Genomic DNA, 22656 nt, shown 5'->3' with positions numbered 1-22656 from the left:
AAGATATGCAGATATTTTGGCCATCTCTGCTAGGTTTGTTACTTTCAGTGTCCATTCTTGAATAGTAGGCAAATCTTCCTTCTTCCAGTATTGCGCCACCAACAATCTAGCTGCAGTTATTAAATGCAAAATCAAATTAATCTCTACAACTATACAATCAGTAATTATACCTAACAAAAAATAACTGAGAGGTAAACTTTATCCTTTTTTAAAGAACATTTTGCATAATCCACCATATTTTTATCCAAAATGCTTTAACCTTTTTGCTTTTATTTTGTTGGATAGATGGGAAGGGGGGATTGGGCTGCCAGCTGAAGGAGGGGTATTTACTGACCGAGGGGAATATTCAAAGCCCCTTGGGGACTCCGGCCTGTTAATCCAATCTGATTGGTCTGTTAATCCAATTTGGCTGTGTTAAGGAGCTACATCAACTCCAATTCCTCCCTTGGCTACGGAGAACGATCTTTGCCCCCAAAACAAGGATCCATTTCTGTTACTCCCTTTTTTTTTTAAATAAAGTTTTTTTTAATTGAAAACAAATTAAAACATTGGACATAGTGTAACCATCCTGGCATTATATTATAGCCACCGTGCTTATTTGCAACCACATTGCTTTTTTTAATCTTATACATTTTCACTCTTATAGTTTCGTACATAATTCTAATCTCCATTCTATCCAACCATCGATAAAATTTGTCCCAGGTCTTATAATATTCTGATTCGTTTTCGTTCTTCAATTCCCACATCAATTTATCCATTTCAGCATTTTCCTAATTACTTCCTCTTCTTTTAGATCCGTTTCTGTTATTCCTACGGACACATATTTTTTTTTTGAAAAACAAAAATGTTATTGCAATGTTTAAAAGAGAAATGCAGACAAATCAGTGCGCACATTTTAAAAAAGTAACGTGCCACAGATCAAAAGACGACTTGATGCCACGTAATCAATCAAATCTCTAACCAATTAGTCAATTATCCACATCAATAAATATTATTATGGTTGGTGACAGAATCAGCCAGATGTTCGGATTGTATTTGGCATTTTTATCCACCGAGTGAGACCTTCCCAAGGGCCTGGGATAGGCAGATGTTGACATTTCGTGGTGTTAACAGTATCGCTGGAGGATGTAAGCTGTTCTGTAAAGTAAAGTTGCCATTTGCAATTGACTGATGGTGGGTTTGTCAATGCCAATGGGGCTCAGGTGGTGCTCCAGATGTTTTGGGATGGCGCCCAAGGTGGCTACCGCTGTTGGTGTTCTCTTTGCTTCTTTTTTCGCCACAGTCATTCTATTTTTCTGGTCTTCACATTCTGCTTCATGGCACAGTCAGCCAGATGTTTAGATTGGACTTGGCATTTTTATCCAGCTGGGATAAAGCCTGCAATAGGCAGATGTTGTTGTTTCATGATATTAACGGTATCGTTGCAAAATGTAAGCTGTTCATTATTATTATGATGGCCTAGAGGGCCTCGCAGGCTGGAAATGGTTTCCACTGCTTTGAAGCTGTCCTCACTATTTTTATTATGATGATTATATTTTTATCCCATTTCTCACTCTCTCTTATGCACAAACACACATATACACAATATATATACTATACACACACACACACATATACACATATATACACATATACATGTGTGTGTGTGTTTGTGTGTATACATGGATATACACACACAATCACAGTATGTATATAAATCACTTGTTTCAGTGCCATTGTAACAACGCATGAACTGCTGTAAGTTGGGGAATGTACACATATACATACATATATACACACATATCCGTCCATTCATCCATCCATCCATCCATCCATCCATCCATCCATCTATCTACGTGTTCCCCCCCCCAAAATAAGACAGGGTCTTATTTTCATTGACCCCCTGAAATAAGTGCTTGGCCTTATTTTCGGGGAGGTCTTATTATTTTTGAGGTTCAGGAGGCAGTGAGCGTGGTCACCTCATGGCTGCTGCTGTGTTGCAATATTTTCAGGGAGGGCTTATTTTAGCACATGCGCTCAAAAGCCCAATTGGGCTTATTATCCGGGGAGGTCTTATTTTCAGGGAACAGAGTATACCATATATGTATGTATGTATGTATGCATGTATGTATGTATGTGTGTGAGTGTGTGTGTATGTACATGTATATGTATATACATGTACATACATACATACATATACATGTGCACCTGCATGTGCATACAGACAGTATGTATGTATGTATGTATGTATGTATGTATGTATGTATGTATGTACTTCCCAGGGCAGCAATGCAGGCCAGCTATAAGCAGCTCTAAACCCCCTGCTCTAAAACCTTTGCTACTGCTACAGGTTAGGCACTGCTTGAGACTGCAAGAGCCAAAAAAATTCCTGCCTGTGTCCTCTGAAGGAGACCTTTTAATGAGTTTCGATGAGCAGGAACAGCAGTTTTCTAGCCTAGAACTGGAGGGGATATTTGTGGGGGAGGAGAAGAGGAAGGGTGTGTGTACCCAAACAAAATCACACACACATACACACGCACAAACACACACCCTGCCCCCACACACATCAGAACTGCAATCCTTTTGTTATGGTCACCTTCAAGGAGGCTTTGAGGAGCATTCACCTTCTGTGATGTTACTTTTACTGGCTTTTCTTATGCTGAAACCTACCTACCCTACCTACCTATCTATCATCTCTGTCTATACATCTATCTGTCTGTCTATCTATCATCTGTCTATCCATCCATCATCTATCTATCTATATCTCTGTCTGTCTGTCTATCTGTCTATCATCTCTGTCTATCCATCCATCATCTCTGTCTGTCTGTCTGTCTGTCTGTCTGTCTGTCTATCTATCTATCTATCTATCTATCTATCTATCTATCTATCTATCTATCTATCTATCTATCTATCTATCTATCAGCACACGTTGCCATCTCATTGGGCACGCAAGCCATCGCCCAGCTCAGCTCCACCATGCATGTGCGTGCCCCTCCCACCAGCTGGCTCCTTTTCGGCTCTCTGCCACACATGTGGGTGATGCACATGCATGTGCGTGGGAGGCATGCACATTTGTGGGGGAGGGCCTCTGGAGCACGGGGGAGGCCACTTTTGTCCTCCTGGAGGCTCGAAAAAAGCCTCTGGAGCCTGGGGTGGGTGAAAAACGGGACTCCTGGAAGTTCCGGAAGTCCTGAAATGGGCCTGTTTCCGGCATCCGGAGCCCGGCAGAGGCTGTTTTCATCCCCCCTGGGATTCGAAGAAATACTCTAGAACCTGGAGAGGATGAAAAATATGGCAGGGCGCATTGCATTGTGGGTCTGTGTGCCCAGACCCACAATGCAATGCGCCCTGCCATATATTTTTTTGCACGTGCATGCACGGGAGTTCACGCACGCATAAGGGGGGGTCGCACACATATGCGTGGGGGCAGGGCGCATTGCATTGTGGGTCTGGGCACAAACACATTATCTCACACACGTGCACGATTTCAGCATGTGAGGAACAAAAGGTTAGGCATCGCTGATCTAGGCCAGGGGTCGGCAACCATAAACACTCAAAAGAGCCACAAAGGTCCTAACTGGAAGCCCCCCATTCAATTCTGGAGCCAACCGGAAGTCCGGTCCCCCCACCATAGAGTCTCCTCCTAACACAGCGTCCTTTTTCCTCTACCTTCCCTAATCAAAAGCCCTATCAATTTTGGAGCTGACCGGAAAACCCGCCCCTTACATGAGGGTCTTCTCCTGGCGCACCGTGCTTCCCCGCCCCAACCAGAAACTCCTCCAAAATTGTGGTACTGACTGGTGACAGGGAGCCGCAGCAGAAGGATGAAACAGGCACATGCGGCTCCAGAGCCGGTTTGCTGACCCCTGATCTAGGCAGTCCTTAACTTACAACAGTTCATTTAATGATCGTTCGAAGTTACAACAGCACTGAAAGAAAGTGACTTATGACCATTTTTCACAGTTGTGAAAGCATCCCCATGGTCATGTGATCAAACTTCGGAGGCTTGACAACTGGTTCATACTTATGACCATTTTTATGTCCCGGGGTCACGTGATCCCCTTTTGCCACCTTCTGACAAGCAAAGTCAATGGCGCAGCCTGATTCACTTAAGAACTGGGTTACTAACTTATCAAGGGCAGTGATTCACTTAAGAACTGTGGCAAGGAAGGTTGTAAAATGGGGCAAAACTCACTTTAACAAATGTCTCAATTAACCACAGAAATGTGGGCCTCTTGTCGTCACATATCGAGGACTACCTGTATATAGAGCAGTGGTGGGTTTCAAAATTTTTTTGAACCTCTTCTGTAGGTGTGGCCTGATTTGTGGGAGTGGCTTGCCAGCCATGTGACTGAGTGGGAGTGGCTTGCCAGCCATGTGACCATGTGGGAGTGGCTTGCCAGCCATGTGACTGGGTGGGCGTAACCATCTTGTAAAATGTGGTGAAACTCGCTTAACAACACTCTTACTTAGCAACCAAAATGTTGGCTAAGAAACTCTGGGATTTGAAGCATGCAAGTCTTAAAGCTGTCAAGTTACAAGACCCTTGCACCCCTAACCCTTTAGGAAAAAAACCCAGGGGTGTTCAAACTGGAAAGCTTTAAGACTTGTGGACTTCAACTCCCAGAATTCCTCCTCCAGTCATGTTGGCTCAGGAACTCTGACATCGAAGTGTGCAAGTCTTAAAGCTGTCAGGTTACAAGACCCTTGCACCCCTAACCCTTTAGAAAAAAAACTCCAGGGGTGTTCAAACTTGACAGCTTTATGACTTTAAGGTTTAGATAGGACTCTTAGAATGATTAATCAGTGGAATACCTTGCCTCTTGGGAGTTATGGGTGCTCCTTCACCTTGCAAGAAAAGATTGGAAAACATTTGGTTTAATAAGGACTCCTTCTTTGGTCAGTGAGTTTGTTTATTTGTGTCAGAAGCATCCCAATTAAAATAAGGCATATTATGTTCCAGCATAACTCTGGAATGCCTCCAGCAATTTCAACCAAACTTGGTACACAGATGACTTGCTCCCTGGGAAAAAAAATACTGCGAGGGTAAGACACCCCTAACACCCCTCAGGGGGTGTGTTCTGTGAAGATACAGCCTGTTGTGCCTTAGAATGGCTTCTACTGTACTGCACAGTGGAATTGCCATGGTAACGGCTTCACAGTATTCCACAAGGAGACTCTCTCTGGTAAGGGGGAAAATCCAACATTAGAAATTACGTTTGGTCCAGACATTTTCTCCCTATAAATAAATACTCGGGCAACGCCGGGTTATCGGCCAGTAAAATATAAAATGCAAAATTAAAATATGTACAAGTTCAACAGGTATGACCGGAAACCAGCAAAATTAATTGAGTTGTTTCGTGTTGCCATGTCCTGTTCTCAAGTGTACCCTGATCGGGATACAAAGGGCAGGTATACATATGTGTTCTGACCCCCCTCCGTACGGTGAGTCACGCCGACACACGATTACTGCTAGACAATTTGTTCACAGTAAGTTCACACACCGACAAGACTTTGGCAGCAACCCAGACTTCCACAGATAAGAAATACACACAAGAGCTTCTCCAGCTTTAGTACAATAGTTGAGTCCTGCAAAAAGCCTCCTCCCAAAGTCTCTTCTTATATACTTTCTTGGGAGGAGCCTAATCACAACCACCTGGCCCCAATTATCTTCTATATCTCCGTAGTTGCTGTCGGCGCTTATCTGCCCGTCTTTGCCTGGCATCCAGGACCAACTCCCTTAGCTCCTCCCCACTGCTCCAGGGCCTGACGTCAGGGACAAACTCCCTTTGGCTTTCACCACTGCTCCATGCCTCAGGCGCCTCCTGGTGGCCAACCAGCCTCTCTGGTCCCTGCTCGGAGTCTGAACCCTGTCCAGGATCCTCCACATCTTCCAGAGCCGACTCATAGGGTCCCTCGCTATCGGAGTCTGTTTGCAGCTACAACGGCTCCTGCTGGGCCACAACACATTTGTGTTGTTTTGTCTGCATGTCACCACAATCGCAGAGGGCAGAAGCCACTGGATAGGCCCGTTGGTTCAGAATGTCTCTGGATCTTGCTGTGCCCATGCACAATATATTCAACGAATTCCATACTTCCCAGCTTTCATCAGACTCAGGTGCCGTCTCCTCTGTTGGTTCCATCCAGCATTGGTTCTTTGTAGCTTTCCATCGGTCCTCTCTCCATGCTAATTCTTCAAAATTTCCCATCGACCTAAGAAAGCTTTTCTGAGATTTTAGTCGCTGCTGAGCTGGTTGTAGGACATAGAGAGAATGTTGCCTAGATCAGGAGTCTCCAACCTTGGCAACTTTAAGACTTGTGGACTTCAACTCCCAGAATTCCTCATCCTGCCAAGGTTGGAGACCTGTGAGGATTTGAGTCTGTTTCCGTAGACTGCTGCTTCTCTGCGAACAGCAGACGGGCCAATAGTGGTAGGTCCTATCTTTCAATTCAGAATTTCAATTCAGAATAGAGCTGGAAGGGAGTGTGGAGATCATCTAGTCCAGCCCCACCCACCCCATATCATTTCAGACAAGTAGCTGTCCAGTCTCTTCTTAAAAACCTCCAGTGATGGAGCAACCACCACTTCTGAAGGCAAATTCTGTTCCGCTAGTTAATTGTCCTGTTATAAAGTTTCTCCTCAACTCCAGGTAGCTTCTCTCCTTGATTAATTTGCACCCATTGTTTCTTGTCTTGCCTTCTGGTGCTTTGAAAAAATAAGTTGACCCCCTCTTCTTTGTGGCAGCCCCTCTAATGCTGGAATACTGATATCAGATTAACAGAGTTGGAAGGGACCTTATAGGTCATCTAGTCCACCACCACCTTGCCCAATCAGGAGACCCTACATCATTTCTGACAGATGGCAGTCCAGTCTCTTCTTGAAAGCCTCCAGTGATGAAGCTCCCACAACTTCCAAAGGCAACTTCTGTTCCATAGGTTGATTGTCCTCCCTGTCAGAAAATTTCTCCTTATTTCCAGGTTGAATCTCTCTTTGGTCAGCTTCCATCCATTGTTCCTTGTCTGGCCTTCAGCTGCCTTGGAAAATAGCTTGACCCTTTGCTCTATGTGGCAGCCCTTCAAATATTAGAACCCTGCTATCGTGTCTCCTCTGGTCCTTCTTTTCTCTAGAACCACCAATATCCAACTCCTGCAACCATTCTTCATACGTTTTAGTCTCCAGGCCTTTAATCATCTTATTTGCTAAGATGTTTAAAAGCCTAAAGGCCATCTACAGCAATGATCATCAACCATTGATGCTCCGCGAGCAAATGTTGGTGGTCCGCAGAAAAATTATTTGCATTTTTTAAAAATTGCACTAGATAATATTTTTAAAAAACATATTAGTGATCCGCGGGATTTAAAATTATGAATTTAGTAGTCCCTGAGGGTTCCACCACAAATCCGCGAAGCCCTTATCCACGGAGACATAAGCACGAAGACTAATTCGCGCCGTTCTAAGCGCTAAGGAAAAACGTGACCCTACCGCGATGACATAATCACGGAGGGCAAATCCGCGCATTCCCAAGCACTCAGTACCCTAAACCTAACCCTAAACCTAACCCTAAACCTAACCCTAAACCTAACCCTAACCCTAAAACAAACCCCTAAACCTAATCCTAACCCTTACCTTAATTGAAATCAGCTTTCTGCCGCGGCACCATTTTAAAGCGCCCTTCTGTTGCCGCACTGTTGTCGCGGCGGTGATGATGCGCGGTGATGACGTTGCAGCTTTAGCGATGCAATTTTATCACCGCTATTTTGACGAGCGCGGTTTTGTCGTGCCACGGTCCCTGAGATCCGAAAGATTGGTGACCCCTGATCTAGATGGCCTTCAGGCCTTTAATCATCTTAGCAATTAAGATGATTAAAGGCCTGGAGACTAAAACATATAAAGAATGGTTGCAGGAGTTGGATATTGGTGGTCTAGAGAAAAGAAGGACCAGGGGAGACACGATAGCAAATAGTGGTAGGTTTAAGGCAGTGATGGCTAACTTTTTTATCCTCGTGTGCCGAAAGCATGTTTATGCGTGTGAGTGCACGCACGCCTCCCTGAAGCCTCCTGGGACCAAAAATGGCCCGGCAGAGACTTGAAAATCAGCTGGCTGGCGTGAGGCGTGCATTTCATGCACGTTGGAGCTGAGCTGGGGTGACGGCTTGCACACCCGCAGAGAGGGCTCTGCGTGCCACCTGTGACACACCATCATGAGTTTAAGGCAGTGGTGGGATTGGGCCAATTCGCACCACTTCAGGAGAACTAGTTGTTAAACTTTCTGAGCAGTTTGGTGAGCTGGTTGTTAGAAAGAAATGATTAGGGCAGAGAACTGGCTGTTAAATTATTTGAATCCCACCACTGGTTAGTTCTGCTAGCTTCATTTGAGAGACCCCCAAAGTTTCTTCAGGCCTATGGTTCTAAGTGGAGTTCGCAGGCACTCCCTCTCTGGAAGTTTCCTCCCCCACCCCATCTCCTGAGGATGGCTGATGGTCTTCCTATCTATGGTAGACTCTTAGGATAGAATCTCTTTCAGTTCTACAATTCCTTGATTCTGAAAATCCGGTGAAATATGCAAATTCTAACACAAATAAAGCACATTGCACTTTCAAGTATCAGAGGTCTGATTGAAAGAATCTCTCTCTCTCTCTCTCTCTCTCACACACACACACAAACACACACACACACACACACCATCCCCCATATGTTAGGATTATCTAATGCTGCAAAGAACCTTTTGTGCAAAGAAAGAAGGGCAAACACACCACTGAAATTGTCTCACCTTCCAAACGCAATCAAGATCTCACCCAATTGCTCTGTCCACAGAAGCCTTTTGATGTGATGATTGAATTAACTCCTTTTCTGCATATGTCCACCGTATTTAACCATAAACTAACAGAGTCACTTCGGTTTGCAGGGAAAGGTTCTGCATACACAAACGCACCCACAACCAGCCACCGCGCCTAAGCTTCTCTGGTTGAATGGATGTATATTCAACAAGGAAGGTCTCTAAACCTTCTCAGATAAGCCTGTTTGGCAAACAGGTTAACTAAAGAGTTGGTGTGAAAGTCTGGGGATTTGGGCCAAAGAGAAGTTAAGGTGAAACATTGAATCATAGAGCTAGAAGGGACTGCGGAGGTCTTCTAGTCCAGCCGTCACCAACTGGTGGTCCGCAAGAAAACTTTGGTGGTTGGCAGAAAAATTATTTGCATTTTTTATACTGCACTAAATCAGGATTCCTCAAACTACGGCCCCTGGGACGGATGCATGCAATGAACGCTTGTGTTGCTGCAGAGAGTCTCCCCCTTCGGGGTCTTTTTGTGGGAGTCAGAGTGGGGCAGAAATTCCGACTTGGGGTCTGCTTCAGCCTCCTGGTGTAGGGCTTTGGGCGAAGGCTGGAGGGAAACGCCACTGGTGGCAAAGAGCCGGGGGGCCTCGTTCCAGTGGGACTGCATCATGGCCTGAAACTGGCTGACCATCTCATCCCGCTAAGCCTCCAGGTGCCGGCACCTGGCCTTGCACTCCCGCAGGTCTCCCCTCTGCTTGGAAAGCCCATGCTCACAGTCCTCAGTGAGGTGCTTCTGCTGATCCTCCTTCCCGGTCAGATCCAGTTTGAACTGAGCTGTTTTGCCAACTCTTTCTCCTGGTGGCTGCTTAGCTCCAACAACTGCTTCCTGTTGAGGCCATAAGGAGCCCGGGCTGGAAGGCGAGGAATGGCTGGGAGGGGAGGAGCGAGTAGAGGCTGGCGAAGCGCCCCTCGACATGCGTGACAGCAAGTTGGCCACACCCACACAGACACATGACCACCTAGCCACACCCAGCCAGCCATTCATTAGATTAGACAGATCATATTAGTGGTCCATGGGATTTAAAATTATGAATTTAGTGGTCCCTGAGGCTCAAAAGGTTGGAGACCCCTGTTTTAGTCCAACCCACTGCTCTAGGCAGGAGACCCTTATATCCATCCCGGTCAAAGGGTTGTCCAGTCTATTTTTGAAAACCTCCAGTGGTGGAGCCCCCACCCTCTGCAGTCTCTAGATTTGCTTCTTCACAAGGCCCCCCCCCACCTTGTCTGCCAAGCGGGGAGCAGAATTTCAAAACAAAATTGAGGTTAATCTCGACCTGATGGATGCATTCCGCCCTCTTCCCCTTGCAACTTGGTGTTTCACTTATTTTCCCCTTCTTTTACTCTTGCTCGGGGAAATTTTAGAAGCAGATGCAAAAGGCAGTTTCATGCCCCTGATTTATAGCACTTTCCAACCTTGGGGGTGATACGGAGCTCCGTTTATGGGGCTGCCGCATGACTGCGGCGATGGTTAGATTGTTCCAGCAATCTCTAATGAGCCAACTGCCTTTGGCCAGAAGTGAATTGCAGGAGCCAAGACCCTGATCTCAAAGGATCTCTACCCATTGGGTCAGTAATCCCCCACTTACTGGATCATCCCTCAACTCAGACAGTATGACAGTATCACTCAGGTATGGTGGCTAAGAGGTTGGGGAGATTTCATTCATTCATTCATTCATTCATCCATCACATTCGACACTACAGGACATCCTTGAGTGATGCGCTGGCCTAGAGGTGGAGCTGTCGCTTCACAATCAGGATCCTGTGAGTTCGATCCTAGGTAGAGGCAGACGTTTCTCTCTCTGGCGCACGATCAGAATATATCCGCTGAATATAACTCCACATTGGCAACAGGAAGGGCATCTGGCCAGTAAATACTCAGCTCCATTCGGATGCCCAGACTCCACCCCGCAAGGGATTAGGGGGTCATTAAAAGAAGATGATTCTACAGGACATCCTTGACTCCCAATTGGCTGCTTAGCAGCTGTTTGAAGTTATGACGGCCCCGAAAAAAATGACTTACGATCCAAAGCCTGGCGGACTTCAACTCCCAGAATTCAAAGCAAAGCTGGTTGGGGAATTCTGGGGGTCGAAGTCCTCCAGGCTTAAAGTTGCCAAGGTTGGAGACCCTGATTTATGACATTTCTGCTGGAACCTGCTGATGACTTCCATGAAGTGGCATGCATTTTGCCTGCAGGCAAGTAGAGATGGCATACCAGGGTTCAATCGGTGTAGGTTTGGGGTTGAGATGTAGCATACGATCTATTTAGCACTTTGGCAGATTTTTAAAAATTTTATTGATGAATGGGTGGATTCCATTTATATGCCATCCGTCTCATTCTACAAAGGAACAAATTTATTATTCTGTGGGATGTGGAATTGAGAACGTGGCGAAGTGTTCAGTACAGTACCAATACAGGTAGATTATATTCAAGTCCTCTCTTTATAATCATGGTGTGCTCTCTCTCTCTCTCTCTCTCTCTCTCTCTCTCTCTCTCTCTCCCCCTCTCCCCATCTCTCTTTCTGTACTTCTAAATCTGCAGAACATATAACTATAACATGATCATTTAGAATGAAAATACAGAATAATAAAGCCAGAAGGGACCTTAAAGGTCTTCTAGTCCTACCCCCTACTCAAGCAGGAGATCCTATCCCATTTCAGACAAATGGTTGTCCAATCTCTTCTTAAAAACTTCTGGTGTTGGAATATTCACAACTTCTAGAGGCAAGTTGTTCCACTGATCAATTGTTCTACAACTGCCAGGAAATTTCTCCTTATTTCCAAGTTGCTTCTCTCCTTCAATAGTTTCCATCCATTGCTTCTTCCCCTGCCTTCAGGCGCTTTGGAGAACAGGTTGGCCCCCTTCTTCTTTGTGGCAGCCCGTCAGATGGAAGACGGATATCATGTCACCTCTAGTTCTTGTTTTCATTAAACCAAACATACCCGATTCCTATTAGGGACGCGGTGGCTCAGTGGCGAAGACGCTGAGCTTGTTGATCAGAACGGTCAGCGGTTCGGCAGTTCAAATCCCTAGTGCCGCGTAACGGAGTGACCTCACATTACTTGTCCCAGCTTCTGCAGTTCAAAAGCACTTAAAAATGCAAGTAGAAAAATAGGAACCACCTTTGGTGGGAAGGTCACTGCATTCCATGCGTTTTTGGCTTTTAGTCATGACCACGGAGGCATCTTCGGACAGCGCTGGCTCTTCGGCTTTGAAACTGAGATGAGGACCGCCCCCTAGAGTCAGAAACAACTACCACATATGTGCGAAGGGAACCTTTATCTTTACGGTACCCAATTCCTACAACCGCTCTTTGTAGAAAAACAGAAGCCTCTTTGGAGGCAATTTGGTGGGAAGGAAGGGGAGTTTTGTTTTATTCCCATTTTTTAATTAGAAAGGAACCGTGCAAATCTCTGATTTGAATTCTGCATGGTTCCAAAAGAAAGACACCAATCAGTTCAACGGTTCCACCACAAAACCGCGGTGGAATAAAGCGCGCTCGACGAAAGCGCGTACGTGACGTCATCACAGCGCGACTAAAACATCGCGCTGTGAGCGGTAAATTTAAAATTAAAGCGAAAACCTTACCCTAACCCCCCCAAACCTAACCCTAAACCTAACCCTTAACCTAACCCTAAACCTAACCCTAAACCTAACCCTTAACCTAACGCTAAACCTAACGCTAACCCTTAACCTAACCCTAAACCTAACCCTAACGCTTAACGTAACCCTAAACCTAACCCTAACCCTTAACCTAACCCTAACCCTAACCCTAAACCTAACCCTTACCTTTATGTGAATCGGCTTGCTTTAATTTAATTTTAATTTTAATTTAATTTATTTTTAATTTTTTTTGTCGCGCTGCTGCTGATGTCACGTACGCGCTTTAATCGGGCGCGCTTTAGTGGACCGCGGTTTTGACGGGCCACGCAGTTCAACACTCAAAACACTCAAGAAAAGTTGCAGCTTTACGTTCTTAAGTTCACTGCTTCCCCTGATAGATAACAATAACAATAGAATACAATAACAGATAATAATAACAAGAAGTAATAATAACAATAGAATCCCTTATGCCACTAGGCTCAAAATTTGGGGTTTGGACAATCTGGAACTACGCCACCTACAGTCAGACCTAAGCATAGTACACAAAATTGTCTGCTACAACTTCCTACCTGTCAACGATTTCTTCAGCTTCAGCCTCAATAATACACAGGCAAGCAATAGATAGAAACTCAAGGTAAACCGCTCCAAACTCAATTGCAGAAAACACGACTTCAACAACAGAATGGTTGACGCCTGGAATGCTCTACCCAACTCCCTTGTTACATCCTCAACACCACCACCCCCAGCTTCAACCTTAAAGTTTCAAAGTTTAATAGCATTTGTATGCCGTCCAATCCCGTAGGACTCCGGGCAGCTAACAATACAAATAAATCCAAAGGAATAGAAGAAAGAAGAGATAGATTTAAAAACACACCATGCACTCCATTCCAAGTGGGGCTGGACCATATTTTGGGGTCGACAGCCCCAGGCCTGCCGGAACAGCCAGGTTTTAGTGGCCTTACGGAAGGCCGCGAGAGTAGGAAGGGTTCGGATCTCTGCGGGGAGATCATTCCACAGGGCCGGAGCAGCTACAGAGAAAGACCTCCCCCGAGTAGTCGCCAACCGGCATTGCCCGGTTGACAGTACCTGAAGGAGGCCCAATCTGTCTACCGTGGACCTCACCCCATTCCAGGGGTGGGTTTCAACCGGTTCGTGGCGGTCCCTGCGAACCGGTTGGTCGGCGAACCCGGAAGTAAGTAACTTCCGGGAACGGCGAAGGGCCCACCCGCCCGCCCGCGCTCCTTACCCAGTTTTGACGAGTTCTGCGCTTCCACGCTTGCACAGGACGCATACAGTGCCTGCGCGATCCTCCAGGAGCAGCTGGAGCATCGCACAGACGCTAGTACGCATGCGTGCGCCGCGCGCCTGCACGAGGACACCGCCAGCCCCGTTCCAACCGAACCGGTTGGAACGGGGCGAGAAACCCACCCCTGCCCCATTCCTAAGAGGTCCGTAAAGGAGGGGGGTGCATAAGCGCACCAGAGTGCCTATCGTCCCTGTCCTACTGTCCCCATTTATTTGTACTCATTTCTTGTGTTCACGTCCATGTTTATACTAACACCTGTTACCTTGCACATGTTTGACAAACTAAAATTAAAAAAAAAAAGATCAGGTGGAATTCCACATGAAAAAATGTCAAGAAATGTGGAAGCTTTCTGTGGGCACTTGCAGGAAGGAGAGCAATTTATGTACGTACATAAACTGGGTTGGAGTAAAATCTCTGCAGCAACCCCAACAAAGGCTGGTTACTTTTGCATCTAGACAATCTGAAAGGTTTGTGTGGGGTTTATCTTCTTGCTACACAAGTTTTATCTTGTGTAACCCAGAAAATTGGTTTAATCAAGGAAACCGTGTGTATTGCTTCCCAGACTGATAACAGATTCAGGAGCCCTTCAAATAAAAAATTAAACTATAACTCCCCCATCCTTAGAGACTTACCGGTCTATGTGGACAAAAATCTTCCTAATTTTTGAGGCCTTAGAATTCCAGCAGCTGAACTATTTCACTTCCAAAACTGATATATCTCCAAAATGAATATTTCTTTAATATGGGTTGTTAACATTTCAAATGCTTTTAAAGACCAATAGAAGAGAACATTTGTAGCTCAGGGTTGAACTGTGGCGTCCGTGGTGCTATTTGAGCTTGCTTGTTTTCTTGCAGATGATTCTTTACCCAACTAGGGAACATAGCAATAGCAATAGCAGTTAGACTTATATACCGCTTCATAGGGCTTTCAGCCCTCTCTAAGCGGTTTACAGAGTCAGCATATCGCCCCCACAGTCTGGGTCCTCATTTCACCCACCTCGGAAGGATGGAAGGCTGAGTCAACCTTGAGCCGGTGAGATTAGAACCGCTGAACTGCAGATAACAGTCAGCTGAAGTGGCCTGCAGTACTGCACTCTACCCACTGCGCCACCTCGGCTCTTTATCAGTGATAGAAGGGAATGGGGTTTACAGGGAGGAGGAGGAGGAGGAGGAGGAGGAGGAGGAGGAGGAGGAGGAGGAGGAGGAGGAGGAGGAGGAGGAGGAGGAGGAGGAGGAGAAGAACGATGACTGTGGGGTCCTTATTCTTTGAGCTTGCTTGTTTTCTTGCAGACGATACATTACCCAACTGGGTAACATCATCAGTGCTAGAAGGGAATGGGGTTTATGCTCTGTTTATATACAGGTGGTCCTCAACTTACCAGAATTCATTTAGTGACCATTCAAAGGTACAATGGCACTGGAAAAAGTGACTTAGGATGGTTTTTCACTCTTGTGAACATTGTAGCTTCGCATCCCAGTGGCCACGTGATCAAAATTCAGAATGCTGGGCAACTGGCATGTATTTATGACTGTTGCAGTATTCCCGAGTCATGCGATCACCTTTTCCAACATTCTGATCAGAAAATTTAAGGGGGAAGCCAGATTCACTTAACAACCAGGTGATTAATTTAACAACTGCAGTGGTTCACTTAACAAGCATGGCAAGAAAGGTTGTAAAATGAGGAAAAACCGACCTAACAAATGCCTCACTTATGAACAAAACTTTTGGCTCAATTGTTGTTGTAGGTCTACCTGTATAAATGGATTGCCTGGTCGGAATTTGTGGGAGTATTCTTAGAAATTGATTGATTGATGGATGGAATTTATATTGCCGCCTATTTACCCATGGCGATTTAAGGCAGTTTACAGACTAGAAAACCTCATATAAAAAACCAATAAACTAATAAAAGAAGAGTCATATAATAAATTAATGTAAATAAGGTTCCCCACGTGGGATATGGTTTATTGCTTTTAAAATGAGTTGCTTCCGAGCACTGTCCTTGGTTTTCTTCATGCATCTTTCCTTTCCAAGAATCCAAGAACTTTTAATCCGTCTTTCTTTAGAATTTGTTGCATAAATTTAAATCCATACGCACATAACTGATGCAGCGGGATTCATTACCTTCTTTATATAGATAAGAATAGATGAATAAATGTACAATACCAACAGGTGATTCTTCCAAGTAAACACAAGGCAAGAGTGTTACAGGCCAACACAAGCAGTTAGCCTCATTTCAACAGACAAGCCCAGACAGACTGCTAGTTTACTTCTCAGAACAGCAGACTGCTTAAGTTTCTGTTTCGATTCTCTGCACAGACTCAGATCTGTTTAAGCTCCCATTGGCTGACTTAGTTGCTATGCCTATTCATTGCCTGACCTTGTTCCCATCTCTCTCCCAGTCATGAATATTTTAACAATCTTTACTGAAGAAAAGTTTAAAAGCCGCAAGGAGAGAATTCTAGCAGCTGCAGTGCCGCAGACACAAAGTGCCCTTACAGAAATAACACTTTTGAACCTCTCATTCAGAGGTGGTATTCAGCCGGTTTGGACTGGTTCGGGCAAATCGGTAGTGGCGATCTGTGAGTGAGCCGCACATATCTGTGGACGGCGCAAGCAAGCAAATTGCTGCGTTTTGTGACACCGCACGCATATGCGGACAGCACGCGAGAGCGAATTGCCATGTTTTATGATGCATGCACACGCTCACATTTCCGGTGCTGGGCAAGCTAGTAGTAACAGTAAGTGAATCCCACCTCTGGTTTCATTTTTGCAATGGTGTGCTTGCTCCGTGGTTCCTATCTGCAATTAATATTGTTACGATCTCAGGTTATTAGATCTCACAGGGTTGGCCTCCTCCGGGTGCCATCTACCAGCCAATGCCACCTGGCTATTACCCGGGGGAGGGCCTTCTCTGTGGCAGCTCCGGCCCTCTGGAATGAACTCCGCGCAGGGATTCGGACCCTCACCTCTCTCCAGGCCTTCCGAAAAGCCGTCAAAACCTGGCTTTGCCGACAGGCCTGGTGGTGATGAGTTCCTTCCCCTCTCGACATGTATGGTTGTGCGACTGTTGTTTACTTTTATTATTTGTATTTTGTTTTTTTTATGTTCCCCCTTTTTCCCCCTTGAATTGTTCGCCGCCCTGAGTCCTCCCAGAGAAGGGCGGCATACAAATAATAAAATTCTATTCTATTCTATTCTATTCTATTCTATTCTACTTACCAAAGGCCAGGAAAAAAATGGATTACCCCAGGTTTTTTTCCCCTCCTTCTTCCCTGGCAGGTTTGGTTCCAGAACAGGCGTTCTAAGGAAAGGCGCATGAAACAGCTGAGCGCCCTGGGGGCCCGCAGGCACGCATTTTTCCGCAGCCCTCGCCGCATGAGACCGCTGGTGGACCGTCTGGAGCCGGGCGAGCTCATTCCCAATGGGCCGTTTTCCTTTTACGGAGGTGAGTAAAGACAGGGGATGGCAGACAAGAGATTCGATTTTACGTTCTGGGCTTTGGATCTCTTCCCTTCTGTTGCTATTCTCCCCCCCCCCTCCATTTGTACCAGGAAAAGCAGGGAACAATGGAACCAAAAATGTCTGGATAGCAGATTTTAGCTAACAGGATGATGTTATCCGGGCAGTCCTCAACTTGGAACAGTTCATTTAATGACTGTTCAAAGTTGCAATGGCCCTGAAAATAGTTCAGGACCATTCTTCGCAACTTATGAGCCGCGATGGTGCAGTGGTTATAATGCAGTACTGCAGGCTACGCCTGCTGACTGCCGCCTGTCTGCAGTACGGCAGCTCGAATCTCACCAGGCTCAAGGTTGAACTCAGCCTTCCATCTTTCCGAGGTCGCTAAAATGAGGACCCAGATTGTTGGGGGCAAATTGCTGACTCTGTAAACCATTAGAGAGAGCTGTGAAGCACTGTGAAGCAGTATATAAGTCTAAGGGCTATTGCTATTGCAGTCTAACTCTGCCCACTGCTAGGAGTTCGATCCTGACCGGCTCAAGGTTGACTCAGCCACCCATCCTTCCGAGGTGGGTAAAATGAGGACCCAGATTGTTGGGGGCAAGAGGCTGACTCTGTAAACCGCTTAGAGAGGGCTGGGAAGCAATATGGAAGTCTAAGTACTATTGCTATTTTTCATACTTATGACCGTTGCAGCATCCCAACAGTCACATGATCAAAATTTTAATGCTTGGTGATTGGCTCATATTTATGACAGTTGCAGGGTCCCGGGGTCATGTGACCACCTTTAAAGAACTTCTGCTGAGCAAAGTTAATGGGGAAGCCATGTTCACTTCACAACTGTGTTTCTAACTGAATAACTGCAGTGATTCACTTAACAATCCCGGCAAGAGAGGTCATAAAATGGGGCAAAATTCTTGCTTAGCAACAGATATTTGGGGCTCAATTATGGTTGTAAGTGGAGGACTCCCTGGATCGGGGTTTGTATTAGGGTTTTATTTCTGTACGCCGCCCAGAGCCACTGTCAGTTGGGCAACTAGATCCTTTTCAGTCTGGTTTCAGGCCTGGTTACTGCACCGAAACCGCTTTGGTCACACTGACCGATGATCTCTGGCGGGCCAGGGATAGAGGGCATTCCTCTATCCTTGTGCTCCTTGATCTCTCAGCGGCCTTCGATACCATCGACCATGGTATCCTTCTGCGACGGCTGGAAGAGGTGGGAGTGGGAGGCACCGTTTTACGGTGGTTCTCCTCTTACCTCTCCGACAGGTCACAGTTGGTGTTGGTCGGAGAACAGAGGTCGACCCCTAGGCCCTTCAATTATGGGGTGCCGCAGGGGTCGGTCTTGTCCCCTCTCCTATTTAATATCTACATGAAGCCACTGGGTGAGATCATTTGCCGGCACGGGTTTGAATACCACCAGTACGCGGACGACACACAGTTGTATCTGTCCGCCCCGTGCGAACTCAGTATAGTGGTGGAAGTGATGTGCCAGTGCCTGGAAGCTGTTAGGGTCTGAATGGGAGCGGACAAACTCGCACTCAATCCTGACAAGACCGAATGGCTGTGGATGTTGCCCCCCAAGGACAGTCCAGCTAGTCCGTCCTTAAGCCTGGGAGGAGAAAATTTGCTCCCCTCAGAGAGGGTCCGCAACTTGGGCCTCCCCCTGGATCCGCAGCTGACTTTGAAACATCACCTGTCGGCTGTGACCAGGGGGGGCTTTGCCCAGGTTCGCCTGGTGCACCAGTTGCGGCCCTATTTGGACCGGTGGGCTCTTCAAACGGTCACTCACGCCCTCGTCACCTCAAGACTGGATTACTGTAATGCGCTCTACTTGGGGCTGCCCCTGAAAAGTGTTCGGAGACTACAATTAGTCCAGAATGCAGCCGCGCGAGCAATATTAGGTGTACCAAGGTACACCCATACTACACCTATCCTCCGGGAGCTGCACTGGCTTCCCATTGGTCTCCGAGCACGATTCAAGGTGCTGGTTATCACCTTTAATGCCCTACATGGCCTAGGACCCGGATTCCTACGAGACCGTCTCCTGCCGCATACCTCCCTAAGACCAATAAGATGGCACAGGATGGGCCTTCTCCGGGTGCCTTCAGCTGGACAATGCCGGCTAGCGACGCCTCAGAGTAGGGCCTTCTCTGTTGCCGCTCCAGCCCTATGGAATGAGCTACCCCCAGAGATCCGGACCCTACCCACTCTCATGGCCTTCCGTAAAGCTATTAAAACCTGGCTTTTCCGGCAGGCCTGGGGCTGTTGACCTCTGGATTGAGGTCCAGCCCCTCTTTGATTGGGTGCATGTTGTGTTTTTTCTTAATCTTGTTGTATCTTATTGTTTTAATCCTTTTTTAATATTTTTCATTTCTGTAAGCCGCCCGGAGTCCTCCAGGATTGGGCGGCCTATAAATTCAAGAAATGAAATGAAATGAACTATATAAATTTAATACATTAATCTCTTCCTTTCCCTTCTCTTCTCCATTCACTAGATTATCAGAGTGAATATTATGGACCCGGAAGCAATTATGATTTTTTCCCGCAAGGACCTCCATCTTCCCAAGCGCAGACCCCAGTGGATCTCCCCTTCATACCCTCCTCAGGACCATCAGGGACCCCACTTGGGGGGATGGACCATCCCGTACCTGGACACCACCCGTCCAGCGAAGCTCAACGTTTCACAGACATCATGTCCCATCCTCCCGGAGACTCGCCTAGCCCGGAACCCAATTTACCTGGTTCCTTGCACTCCATGTCAGCAGAAGTCTTTGGACCAAGTCCTCCATTTTCGTCCATATCGGTCAACGGGGGTGGTAACTACGGTAACCACTTGTCACATCCACCGGAAATGAATGAGGCTGTTGTATGGTAGCTTTACGCACCTGGAACTATGTTCGGGAAGGCATGAGTCAAGCAATTTCCATCCTGCATATACCGCGATGTATAGAAATGAGTTTCAAGAAATAGACATCCCACCCCCACCCCTCACTCCTTTTTTCTCTCTCTCATTCGGCTTAATTCTTGAGAATTAATTGAATTTATTCAGAGCCCAGGGAAATTTTGCTACGAACTGGGGGACAATCTTAACACAACAGAATGAAGGAAGATCGCTTCCCCCACCTCCTCCTTTTGTACTGAGTGAAAAAGACACTCGTGAAGTGTTTTGATACCGCAATATATATTACGGGATGGCTTATCCTTGGATGCTCACAACACGATCCTTCTAGGAATTGAGAGGAGTTAACCTTTCCATCAGGAAAAAAAAGAAACTAGTACTGAATGAAAAAATAAGCGAGCCAAGGTCCGCAAGAGAGTGAAAAAGGGAAGAACAAACAGCTTAAAAGAATTCTAGCAATTTTTTTAAAAATTATGATTTTATTGCTTGTTAATTTTGCCTCTGAAAGTTGAACGCAGTTCACAATGACTTCTTGAGCCTCTGAATTTGCTTCTCAGGCAGACAAAAATGTAGTTTATTTTATTGTTCTTTTGGGAAGGGTTTTTTTTTGTTTTTTTGTTGGGCGGGTGGGGGTGACCAGAGTAACAAATATTTAAATGTTAGCCCTCAGTATCAACTTTCTACCTTTTCCAAGCAACACACACCAATAATCCTCAAAAGACAGAAGTCCTCTTTGACTTTTATGTTTAAAAAGAATGACTTGAAAAAAAAAGTGAATAAAGTGTTCTACCTTCGCATAAAAAAAAATAAAAGCTAAACAAATAACAAATAAAGACTCTATGGAACTAGGGGGGAAAAAAACAGTCAACTGTTTACGTCGAATGTTAAAATTCAGGAGCTCAATGTTTTACAAAAATAATAATAATAATAATCCTGTTTTAGAACCTCTTGTTCAAAAGCAAAGTATTTTGAGCAATCAACCAAAATCGTTCATCTTCGCTTTATTTTTTTTTTCCCTTTGATTTCCCTCCCCTGTAGATGTAATAGGACGTTACAGGGCTTATGAGTCACTTCTAGTTTGTTGAGATGGTGTTTACACAAGACAAAAGAAGACAAACCTTTTAAAAAAATCAGACGGTTGCCAAATAAACAATTCCATAGCACAAAACCTGGGTGGTAGGTACCCATAGGCCAGGGAAATCTTTTAAACCAAGTGTTACAAGGTTAAGGGGAGGAGGGGGAAAATTAACATCTTTGCTAATGTTCAGTCCTGTTCATCATTAATGGAATTGTTAATATGACTTATATAGACCCCACAGCTTTTATTTTTGTGTCTTTAAAAGAAAGTCCAAAATATTTAAATTTTATGATCAAATATGCAGTCAACCGCTGCTACACTTTTTTTTCTCTTTATATATTAAATTTCGCATAGGTCTTTTATTGTTCAAATAAAACTAAGCTCGTGTGACCTCCAGTGCATATTAGACCATTCACTGTATGAAGTGGGGGGGGGGGAGTTGGATTTAAAAAAAATTGTGAATTTTTAATAAAACTAGAAAATCTGATATTTAGATAAGCCGTGTTTCATTCAGTGCTTTCAACAAGGTTATGTGAAGCTATCCAAAACAAATTTGGGGGGGAGGGATTATGGAATTATTTAGGGAATTGGCTACAAGAGTTGTTTTTCAATCTTTGCAACTCTTGATGTATGGATTTCAATTCCCAGAGTTCCTCAGCCAAAGTGCTTTAAGACAGGAGTCTCCAACCTTGGCAACTTTAAGACTTGTGGACTTCAACTCCCAGAATTCCTCAGCCAGTTTATAGAGAGGCTGAGGAATTCTGGGAGTTGAAGTCCACATGTCTTAAAGTTGCCAAGGTTGGAGACCCCTGTTTTAAGAAGTGTGGACTTCAATTCCCAGAATCCCCCAGTCAGCTGGTCAATAAATTCCACACATCTTAGCATCTTAAAGTTACTAAATTTGAGAAATGATGTTTTGCATAATTGGTTCTTCAAATTTCTGTAAGAATCTAAAAGAAGTTTTCAAGACAACCCAAAGCTGAGTTTGATTTTTTTAAAATCATTAAGTCAATTTCCATCGCACTCAGCTGGAATGTGACAATGGACATATTTGTGAAATTTTGAAGGGAAACCTAACAAAGGTCTTCTCTTAGTATTTACAACTGCAAATACTAATTTAAAAAACCAGCAGTTTCCATCTTCTGAAGGTATTAAAGACATGAAATTAAATATGTTCCTGATTTCTAACAAGTTAACAGATCAACAGAGTTGGAAGGGGCCTTGCAGGTCATCTAGTCCAACCCCTGTGAGCCATCCCTGCGGTAAGATCTGGTACAAATGGATTTCTATGGCCAATACTGGATTTGATTGGTTCTAGGTGCACCTTCAAAGCCAAGTTTGGACCTCTAATGCCTAAAGCAAAATTGAACCCCATCCGTAGAAACTCAATGGGTGAGGTTGTGGTGAGGGAAAGTTTGAATAAATACAGGTAGTCCTCAACGTACGACCACAGCTGAGCCCCAAATTCTTGTTGCTAAGTGAGACTTTTGCTA

At 45.3% G+C, this 22656-nt stretch overlaps 1 protein-coding gene across 1 annotated transcript in view; it reads left to right on the top strand.

Annotated features, from left to right (window-relative positions):
- The window catches only part of LHX1 (LIM homeobox 1), a 38006-nt gene extending 17945 nt beyond the window's left edge, over nt 1-20061 (top strand). The window contains exons 3-4 of the mRNA XM_032216129.1: nt 17004-17169; nt 19682-20061. Of these exons, the coding sequence (XP_032072020.1) occupies nt 17004-17169; nt 19682-20061 (546 nt within the window). The remainder of the gene's footprint in view (nt 1-17003; nt 17170-19681) is intronic.
- The last annotated feature ends 2595 nt before the right edge of the window (nt 20062-22656 follow it).

The sequence above is a fragment of the Thamnophis elegans genome, chromosome 4 (assembly GCF_009769535.1).
Source record: "Thamnophis elegans isolate rThaEle1 chromosome 4, rThaEle1.pri, whole genome shotgun sequence".
Classification (NCBI taxonomy): domain Eukaryota; kingdom Metazoa; phylum Chordata; class Lepidosauria; order Squamata; family Colubridae; genus Thamnophis; species Thamnophis elegans.
This window is presented reverse-complemented; position numbering and strand designations above follow the sequence as displayed.